At 34.7% G+C, this 10,703-nt stretch overlaps 3 protein-coding genes across 12 annotated transcripts in view; 2 read left to right on the top strand and 1 right to left on the bottom strand.

The window, feature by feature from the left end:
• The first annotated feature begins 2 nt into the window (after positions 1 to 2).
• LOC100877735 (NAD-dependent protein deacylase Sirt4) lies at positions 3 to 1,479 on the top strand. Of its 2 annotated transcripts, none has more exons than XM_076540686.1 (4): positions 3 to 266; positions 463 to 622; positions 693 to 975; positions 1,049 to 1,479. In XM_076540686.1, exons 1-4 carry the CDS (start codon positions 209 to 211, stop codon positions 1,406 to 1,408), a joined length of 861 nt encoding a protein of 286 aa, XP_076396801.1. In that variant the 5' UTR covers positions 3 to 208; the 3' UTR covers positions 1,409 to 1,479. The 2 variants fall into 2 exon arrangements, with proteins under 2 accessions (XP_076396801.1, XP_003703678.2); XM_003703630.3 differs by having other exon boundaries at positions 6 to 266; positions 346 to 622.
• Positions 1,480 to 4,218: 2,739 nt separating this feature from the next.
• On the top strand, positions 4,219 to 6,999 carry Bx42 (Puff-specific protein Bx42). The gene is made up of 8 exons (XM_003703479.3): positions 4,219 to 4,360; positions 4,677 to 4,830; positions 4,908 to 5,075; positions 5,151 to 5,458; positions 5,565 to 5,700; positions 5,762 to 6,017; positions 6,082 to 6,463; positions 6,577 to 6,999. The coding sequence occupies exons 1-8, from the start codon at positions 4,347 to 4,349 to the stop codon at positions 6,779 to 6,781; spliced, it is 1,623 nt and encodes a 540-aa protein (XP_003703527.1). The 5' UTR covers positions 4,219 to 4,346; the 3' UTR covers positions 6,782 to 6,999.
• A 142-nt stretch (positions 7,000 to 7,141) lies between these two features.
• siz (Brefeldin-resistant Arf-GEF family protein schizo) overlaps positions 7,142 to 10,703 on the bottom strand; it is a 67,479-nt gene continuing 63,917 nt past the window's right edge. For 8 of the 9 annotated variants that reach the window (XM_076540667.1, XM_012286026.2, XM_012286025.2 and 5 more), the window contains one exon: positions 7,142 to 10,442. In XM_076540667.1, coding sequence (XP_076396782.1) covers positions 10,177 to 10,442 — 266 coding nt within the window. In that variant the 3' untranslated portion in view covers positions 7,142 to 10,176. The remainder of the gene's footprint in view (positions 10,443 to 10,703) is intronic. The other variant, XM_003703480.3, reaches the window with a different exon arrangement.

Here is a 10,703-nt window from a genome sequence, read left to right as displayed (position 1 = left end):
TGCGTTCTGTGGTAAGGTGGCTCTAAGTACCATGTCAAAATGTTGATATGCATTGTTTTTAATATTAGTTACTGATATTGTTCAGTATTATGAACCCAATATGGTATTTTAGAATTTAGAATTAATAATAAATTGACTGTAAATTTTATGTATTTTTCATACATAGAATTTTTTAATTAGTGCGAATAATGTTATACTTAATTTAAAAATGAGTTTTATTTGTACAAAGCAGCATAAATTTGTAAATAAAATTAAAACGTTATTATGTAAGTAGTCTGCGTAATTAATTGTTATTTTTATAGTATTATATTGTAATATTGAAAATGTAAATAAATCATTTTACAGCTAAGTCATCACTGTCAGATCTTACATTCGTACCAAAATGTGAAACAGTGAAAGATTCAGATATATTAAAGTTAAAAGAATTTATTGATAGCCACAATGAGATATGTATTTTAACAGGGGCTGGAGTTTCCACAGAAAGTGGAATTCCTGATTATAGATCTGAAGGTGTTGGACTTTATGCAAGAAGTAGTCGTAGACCCATATTGTATCAAGATTTTTGTAATAGTGCTGTTCTTCGACGACGATATTGGGCTAGAAATTATGTTGGGTGGCCAAGGTTGTAATTTGCCTTCATAAAAATAACTATAAATTTACAAATATCATTATTTCTGAAAATGTTAATATAGGTTCTCTTCTGTTAAACCAAATGTTACTCATGAAATATTAAAAAAATTAGAAGATAGAAAAAAAATAAGGTGCATTGTTACTCAAAATGTGGATAATTTACATACAAAAGCAGGTAGTAGGAGAGTCATTGAATTACATGGAACAGCATTCAAAGTAATGTGTCTTAAATGCGATCAAAGAATATGTAGATATCATTTACAAGATATTTTAGATAGACTAAATCCAAATATGACAGCAAGTGCTCAAATGATAAGACCTGATGGAGATGTAGATTTATCACAAGTAAGTGATATACAAATGTACTAAGTTTAAAAAGTTGCTTGAATTTAAAACAATCAGATGTAAATTTTATTAGGAACAAGTGGATGGATTTATTGTTCCATCATGTGAGAATTGTAATGGGGTTCTCAAACCAGATATCGTATTTTTTGGAGATAATGTACCACGTACAACAGTAGAAAGTGTGAAATATAATGTAGAGCATTCAGATTCCTTACTGGTGCTAGGAACCTCATTAACCACATTTTCTGGTTATCGAATAATATTGCAAGCTAACAATGCTGGATTACCTATAGCCATAGTAAATATTGGCAAGACTAGAGCAGACGATTTTGCAGACATTAAAATAGAAGGTAGATGTGGCGATGTTCTTTCAAGAATTTGCATGATGAATAATCATTCTGATGAAAAGTCAGAGAGGACCAGTAATTGTTAACAATCTGTTTCTAAGAATGCAAAAATTATATTGAATAGTGTTAAATAAATCTTTAATAATTGATTAATAAATACGTACGATATAAATTAATTAAATGTCACAGAATATCTCTTTTATTCCTATATTGAATGTCAATTTTAGACCTATATGTGTTGTTTTTATTAAACACAAATATAAAATTCTATTGACAGAATAACAAAAGATATAAAACTACAAAGTATTGCATATATAAATAGTGCAGGCGGCAAAACGGGTGAACTAAACCTAAAAAATGAGGGTCCGAATATGCACATCAGGAAAATAAAAAAATGAATATTTCGGCACTTTGACGACGCAGTATGGTTCCTGAGGCATTTAGAAACAAATTTCTATTAGGGTTTGATGCGTTTTGATGCCTAATAAAGCCAGAAAATGAATTTTTGTCGAATTCGGTCCAAAACGGTACAGGTGACGCCATCTAGCGGCGAGCGGCGGAACTACGAAAAACAAAAATTTCGATTTTCTCGAAAACTAGGGACTTTTCCGAAATTCTGAGATATACAAATTGTTCCTTGTCGCCTACGGAATCGAACGAATCTAATTATAGCCTGCTAGGACCATTATTAAAGAAAATAGAAAAATAGCCCATTTCATGGACTAAAAAATTGCCGTCCATCTAGCGGTGAAAGTTGGAACTACAAAAATAGAAAATCTCGATTTTCTCGAAAACTAGGGACTTTTCCGAAATTCTGAGATATACAAATTGTTCCTTGTCGCCTACGGAATCGAACGAATGTAATTACAGCCTGCTAGGACCATTATTAAGGAAAATAGAAAAATAGTCCATTTCATGGACTAAAAAATTGCCGTCCATCTAGCGGTGAAAGTTGGAACTACAAAAATAGAAAATCTCGATTTTCTCGAAAACTAGGGACTTTTCCGAAATTCTGAGATATACAAATTGTTCCTTGTCGCCTACGGAATCGAACGAATGTAATTATAGCCTGCTAGGACCATTATTAAAGAAAATAGAAAAATAGCCCATTTCATGGACTAAAAAATTGCCGTCCATCTAGCGGTGAAAGTTGGAACTACAAAAATAGAAAATCTCGATTTTCTCGAAAACTAGGGACTTTTCCGAAATTCTGAGATATACAAATTGTTCCTTGTCGCCTACGGAATCGAACGAATGTAATTACAGCCTGCTAGGACCATTATTAAGGAAAATAGAAAAAATGTCATTTTATGGAGAAAATTTGTGGCGCCATCTAGCGGCGAAACTGCGAAATAAACTGAAAAAATATATGTCCGAACAGGCGTTAAGAAAAAATAGAAAACGCAATGTTTCGCAACTTTGACGGCCTAGTATGTATCTTTAGATATTTTAAAGCAATTTTTGTTTAATAGGCTATTCATTCTTTTACCTAGTAAGCCCAGAAAATCAATTTTTTTTTACCCTTTTACTGCGTATTTGGACATACATTTTTTCAGTTTATTTCGCAGTTTCGCCGCTAGATGGCGCCACAAATTTTCTCCATAAAATGACATTTTTTCTATTTTCTTTAATAATGGTCCTAGCTGGCTATAATTAGATTCGTTCGATTCCGTAGGCGACAAGGAACAATTTGTATATCTCAGAATTTCGGAAAAGTCCCTAGTTTTCGAGAAAATCGAGATTTTCTATTTTTGTAGTTCCAACTTTCACCGCTAGATGGACGGCAATTTTTTAGTCCATGAAATGGGCTATTTTTCTATTTTCTTTAATAATGGTCCTAGCAGGCTATAATTAGGTTCGTTCGATTCCGAAGGCGACAAGGAACAATTTGTATATCTCAGAATTTCGGAAAAGTCCCTAGTTTTCGAGAAAATCGAGATTTTCTATTTTTGTAGTTCCAACTTTCACCGCTAGATGGACGGCAATTTTTTAGTCCATGAAATGGGCTATTTTTCTATTTTCTTTAATAATGGTCCTAGCAGGCTATAATTAGATTCGTTCGATTCCGTAGGCGACAAGGAACAATTTGTATATCTCAGAATTTCGGAAAAGTCCCTAGTTTTCGAGAAAATCGAGATTTTCTATTTTTGTAGTTCCAACTTTCACCGCTAGATGGACGGCAATTTTTTAGTCCATGAAATGGACTATTTTTCTATTTTCCTTAATAATGGTCCTAGCAGGCTGTAATTACATTCGTTCGATTCCGTAGGCGACAAGGAACAATTTGTATATCTCAGAATTTCGGAAAAGTCCCTAGTTTTCGAGAAAATCGAAATTTTAGTTTTTCGTAGTTCCGCCGCTCGCCGCTAGATGGCGCCACCTGTACCGTTTTGGACCGATTTCGACAAAAATTCATTTTCTGGCTTTATTAGGCATCAAAACGCATTAAACCCTAATAGAAATTTGTTTCTAAATGCCTCAGGAACCATACTGCGTCGTCAAAGTGCCAAAATATTGCACTTTATTTGCGCAATAGAATTGCCATAGGCAGCTCATGTACGTATCGGAACGCTGACACAAAATAATTAATTACTCATTACCCGAACATTATTTATGAACTTTTATGATTGAACCATGTAAATAATGCATTGCTAACCACTCTTCAATCATAAAAGTGCACAAAATATATCCACAAAACATGTAATTAATTATTCAAAATGACCTCGTATATACTGCTTGTCACCGTGACTGGCCTTAGGTTATTAGTTAATATCTAATTAATTTCATTAAAAATCTGAACAAATATGATACGAGAAAGTAGCTGAGGGATCACTGAACATTCTTTTATAATAAAAGTGACACAGCTGACTATTTTTACTTTAGCGTGAAATTTATTCGCTCACTCACATTGTTAGGTTAGGCGCGGAACGCTTCAATCAAAGAGACTAGTTACAAACTTTACTAGGGATTTATGTATCTTTGACGCATGTCTATCATTGGTACCACTGCTTGAAGATTAACAAAATGTCGTTAACAAGGTTAGTGTTTATAAGAATTATTTGTTATTTATCTTTTTGTTGTATAGAAAATTGTGAGTTTTTACATTTTCATGTTACAAAATGTTGTTTCTACTATCGACAACAATAATGTAACATTATTTTTCCTTATGGGATACGTTATATTTGATATCGTAAAGTTGACGCGTACTTGTTAACCAAAACCAAAAATTTAACAATGCATTAATCCTAATATTTAGGCTGTTAATTTACTTACAAATATATTATTTACTTTAATAATTGTTCCATGTTTCTCCTACATTGCTTTAAGCTAATATTTATGTAACTTTTTGTATAGCTTGTTGCCTGCACCATCACAAGTGGTGTGGGACAGAGAAGATGAGGCACGAGAACAGAAATTACGGCAAAGACCTGTGTCAGCATTGGTTAAAGCTGTTGTTACTGCACCACCATATGGACAGCGTAAAGGATGGGTACCCAGGAATCCAGAGGTAAATAAATTTCAATAAACAAAGTTTGAAGTTGACCCAGTATACACGCAATCATCTCATTTTATTATTGCATTTAGGATTTTGGAGATGGTGGAGCATTTCCAGAAATCCATGTGGCCCAATATCCACTGGGTATGGGAATGAAGGGAAAGGAGTCTACCAGTAATGCTGTGGCAGTTCAACTTGATGCTCAAGGAAAAGTAAAATATGATGTAATTGCTAGACAAGGCCACTCCAAGGATAAGGTAATTTGACAAACTTTAATAAATATAAATATTAATATCTATTACACAGAATATTTTTGTTTTGTTGTGTTGCAGATTGTTTATAGCAAACTGAGTGATTTATTACCTTCAGAGATAACAAGTGAGGAGGATCCTAGTTTGCAACGTCCATCAAGCGAAGAAACTGATGAACTTACAGAAAAAACGAGAAAAGCTTTAGAGAAAATTACAAGATCAAAAATAGCTGCAGCCATGCCGGTCAGATGTGCTGAAAAACAAGCACCAGCACAATATATTCGATATACACCTTCACAGCAAGGACAATCATTCAATTCTGGAGCTAAACAAAGGGTTATTAGAATGGTAGAAGCACAGGTAGATCCATTAGAACCACCAAAATTCAAGTAAGTTTCATAAAGATGAAAGATATTTATTAAAAGAAAATAAAGCAAGCTGTATTCTAACAAATATTGACTGCACTGTGAATAATATAGTAATTTCTAATTTTAGAATTAATAAGAAAATACCGAGAGGACCTCCTTCACCTCCAGCACCGGTTATGCATTCACCTACCAGAAAGGTCACGGTCAAAGAACAGAAAGAATGGAAAATACCACCATGTATCAGTAACTGGAAAAATGCAAAGGTATGTGTATTGTTTAATCTAATCATAAACGAATAAAATTCTGAGGGAACAATGTTTTTAGGGATACACGATTCCTCTCGACAAACGTTTAGCCGCAGATGGCCGAGGATTGCAACAAGTTCACATTAACGAAAATTTCGCCAAATTAGCCGAAGCTCTTTACATAGCCGACAGAAAAGCTCGTGAGGCGGTAGAGATGCGAGCACAGCTTGAAAAGAAATTAGCACAAAAAGAAAAAGAAAAGAAGGAAGACCATTTAAGACAACTTGCACAGAAAGCCAGGGAGGAGCGTGCTGGTTTGAAGTCTGCTGCATTAGGTTCGTACAGAAATTGCATACATATTTATTAAGATGTGTTTTAATAATATTATGTTTGTAATAGAAAAATCAGAGGATTCGCGTGAAAGAGATCAACTCAGACAAGAAAGACACAAGGATCGTGCTCGCGAACGCAATTTGGCACGTGCTGCACCCGACAAACGTTCCAGATTACAACGCGAACGTGAAAGAGACATTAGTGAACAAATAGCGCTTGGTTTGCCAGCGAAAAGTATTGCGAACACCGGAGAAGCACAGTTTGATCAGCGTCTGTTTAATACCAGCAAAGGAATGGATAGTGGTTATGGTCACGACGACGAATACAACGTTTACGACAAACCATGGAAAGATTCCAACTCCATTGGCTCTCACATATACCGTCCTAGCAAAAATATCGATAAAGACACTTACGGAGACGATTTGGAGAAACTTGTTAAAACAAATAGGTCTGTATAATTTTTTTTTTGAATTTTTAACTTGCAATTTATTTTAATTGTATAACAGTTTCATATTCTATGATTTCCCAAAATTAGTTCAGTGATGTTTTCTGTTCTATTAGATTTGTTCCGGACAAAGAATTTAGTGGAACTGACAGATCAACCACACGTTCTGGACCAGTACAGTTCGAGAAAGATGAAGAGGATCCTTTCGGTTTGGATCAGTTCTTGAAACAAGCTAAGCGTGCCAGCAGTTCGACTACCACTACCACAAAACGCAAGGATGAACAGCGAAGAGACGATCGTGACAAACGAAGGAAACATTAACTTTGATTAAATGTTCTTATTATTTTAGAACAAATTCCGATATTTTTTTCTCTACACAAGCATACGTTGCTTGAATTATGTATTAAGAAACTGGGTATGAATGTATCTTCATACTTAATTATATGTAATCCTTTGTACACTGTATAGTGTGCTATTTACATTTATTGTATATATTTCACTAAAGCTCTATTCAGAAATAAATGTTCTTAAAAAGGTCATTAATTGTTTAGTGTTTGAATAGGAATTAGGGCTGAGTTAAATGTTAATAACTAAGTGAAATAAAAACCATTGTTCTTAATATAAAACAATGTTCCCTTTAGTAACATGTTAAGAGTTAAAAGAGACTGATTAGTTTACTCGTTTCAGACTCATAGTTCTTTATTAACACAATGTGCATACAGCTTTCGTTAGATTAACAAAGGGGAGCGATTGTTATCTCTTAATAATAACGTAGTGATTTACTTTCTCATCAAATTTTTATCGAATGCGCCAAGTTTTATCGACACGATTGGTACGCGTGTCGCAATTCATTTTCGAAGATCGCGTCAAATCGAACTGTATGTAATTATGTTTCACAACGTTGTATTGCTTCGATGTCGTACAATCAGTTTTTCTGTTCTTCTTCTCGTTATTTTCGAATAATTGTCGAATTTACATCTCTATTTTTGTACTGATAAAATGTATTTTATATTCTTGCAATATCCAATGAAAATTTTATTTATTATATATAAGAGTGCAAGGAATTCTAAGGATTGAATTTATTTAAAGGGTAAGAAAAGTGTGTTCAATTTTGGAAAACGTGGATTCATGAGTGTTTGATTAAAAAGGGTTTGGTGTTTCTTATCGTCCTCGTCCAAAAATTGGAAACCGATCGACTTTTATAAAAATCTTCATAGAATGTACGATATAGGAATCAGAAGGGAAGGACGAGTCGCGAGAGTGTCTACGAACATGGATTTTACTTTCTCGTGAACTTCTCTGTAAACAGGCGACTTAGAACATGGTCTTCTTAATCAGTCTTTTCTTATTTTTCATTCGTAAGAAGATTATCACAGAAGCATTTCCATAAGTTGACATATATTCCGGTAATCCGAACGAGCAATTCACTTATTCGTCACACAAATTGACGCGATCCTAAGTTATGGTTGATCTCACATTCTTTATTGTATCCACATCCTTACGAGCTACATCAAGGTTTGTCCTGACGTTTTATGGAATTGTTTCTTTCGCGATATTACAGCATACTGGAGAATTCTCCTGATGAGAAAGACTAGAATTAATAACGCTGAAGACTACAGATTGTTACGGATCAATGGGAGCATATGTACGTCCATGGCAAACACTTTGCCAACAGTTATTCAAGTTATCCCTCAGCTGCCAAAGACATGTGTAGTCCTTGCAAGATTTGTCCTCAAGAATACAATCAAATATTTTTACAATTTTATAACAATTGAACTCTACGCACAGTGACTTTTCATTTATAGGACAACGAATAGCCAAGAGTTAACGTGGAAGATAAAATGTATAAATTCTTAGCTGCCCTATTCTATTTATTTTAAGAATGAGTATTCTTTGAAGACTTCTGTTAAATAAGCAGTTGTTCACAGCAGCCGAAGGGTTAAATAATTGGTTAAGAGAATACAATTTGGAAACAGATGTTAGAGTGCTCGACAGCAGTGCAAAAAAGTGAATTTCAAGAACTATGAAAATAAATTTGTTTATATAAAACGTTATGAGGGTACAAAGAAACTCCCAAGGTCCGAAATGAATTGTAATGTACAGTGTATGAAACTCCGTTGATTAGTCACTTTGAATTGAAATTAATGAATATATATATATGTATATATATATATATATATTTTTATTACTATTACTTCGTATTGCGACCGCTGATATATACAAGATATCCAAATTTTCCGATGTAATTCCGCAGCGTTTGAAAATTCTCTACTATCTAATTCGCAAAGTGATTAATTAGTTTCTCATCCCCGAATGATAAAATTGTGGCAGTATATAAGGCATACAAGTTGTCTTACGGTTCACCCGCGTTCATCCTTATAACATTATTAAAGTGATCTTGAAAGTTGTCTACATGCTACGAGACGAGAAACCAACTAATTCCTATCACTTTTCGTTTAATACGCTGTTTTGGAAACAGGAAATGAAGAAACTGTTCAACTTCAAACACACAAGCAGAACTACCAGAACTTGCAGATGATTACAAATGTACCGCAACAATGAAAAAAACATTTCTTTCTTTTCCTCTTTCCTTCGAAATGTTAATACTTACAAGACTGCTACATTCAAATTTCCATTGCTGTGATACTAAAAAGTTTGTTAGACATCAACATGCACCTAACATTGAAAGGGATTGCTTATCGTTTCCTTAGGCTACGTTTTGTTACAGAGTTATTGTAATCATACAATTATCGTTATATACCTATTATGTACAATCGTTCAAGTATAACTACGTCGACGACACTTGCAAAAAACACGACATTACTCGAGAGCCACTCTCCATGAACCGCTTTATCCATTTTTTTGTCTCACGTTACGTTAAGAATATCCTTTCTTAACATAACCTGCTTAAAAACCGGTTCATTCTTAGCGGCGAACAAAACGATTATTATCTACATACACAACGCAGATCGGCGCGAGTTTGACCCACCATTAGAAATTATAATATATAAATACCATACGAAAGAAAACGTATCCGACTTCTTTTTTGGATGAATAAATATTATACATGTGCCAGCAGGGTCTTGCCAAATCCTCTTCTTGGACTGATAGCGATTGGATCCTGCCCAATCTCATAAATTTACATCTTGTTACCTTCCAACTTTCTTCGCTCATTTCTCGAAGCACTTCTTTCTATGTTTCATTTTTAACCTAGGGTAACTTTCGCTCTTCCTTCCAGTTTCAAACTGCGTTGTACTTTCTGTTCGTGTGCAATGTTAAATGTGCTTCGCTTTCTCAGAAGTCGAGGAAAGCAAGAGGAGTCTTATCCAACAAAGGGACTGCACGAACCATTGGCTTCAAATTTTACTACTACTTTTCAAACTACTACTATCAATTTTTTCATACCATAACACCAAAGTCTGAAATAAAGAATGGTACAAGTACAGGTCAGTGGCGTGACTATTCTCGGGGTTAATGAGATCTTTGGGTTCTCTATTATTAACGCTTTATATCCACTATGATCAATTTTTAAATTTGGGAATTTAGGGATTGGAAAGAGGACCTATGGAAGGCCAGGTCCGCCTTTAGCTACGCCAATGGTATACACTTTTCAAGAAGTTCTGAGTTACGCGTTCGATAGATAATTAATCAGTGCTCGTCCCCTTGTAGGAATCCGATTTGGTCTGTTATCAGTTAAATAGCACCGGAAGGATATATTATACTTCCGTGGTGCGACTGTAGGGGCCTGATTCCTCCGATTGCGAAAGCTTTCGTTCCCGTTTGGCGAAGAGACCCCCTAAAAAAGATGGCTGCTGAGCCAGTCCCTTAGCACCACCAGGGATCGTAGCCCCTGGATGTATAGGATGTCCAGGATGTTTAATGCCTTGGCTCATTGAGCTGGCAGATGTAGATTGAAAAGAAATCGACATACCGCTATCTAGGGAGCCCACGCTTCCACGTCGTTGTGGTTTCTCACCGGCAACTGTATAATAGGATACCAAAGTTAAATGTTAAGTTTATATATATTTAAGATAGAAATAGACTCTATAAAGCAGACCTTTCCAAGAGCGGCTCTGGAAGCCAAAGACAGATCTTCTGCATGTAGGTTGGTTTGGTGTTAGAGGATGCTCAATTGTTTATCGCAAACTTAAAACTATCATCTTTTATTTCTATTGTAATATGCTTGCAGTTTCTTTGAAGATTTATTTCTCTGTCCTCGAAGGACTCATGAAAAGGTTTGCTA

Source organism: Megachile rotundata, chromosome 15 (genome assembly GCF_050947335.1).
Source record: "Megachile rotundata isolate GNS110a chromosome 15, iyMegRotu1, whole genome shotgun sequence".
In the NCBI taxonomy this organism is placed as follows: Eukaryota; Metazoa; Arthropoda; class Insecta; order Hymenoptera; family Megachilidae; genus Megachile; species Megachile rotundata.
Note: the sequence above shows the minus strand (reverse complement) of the source record. Positions and strands in the feature narration are given on the sequence as shown.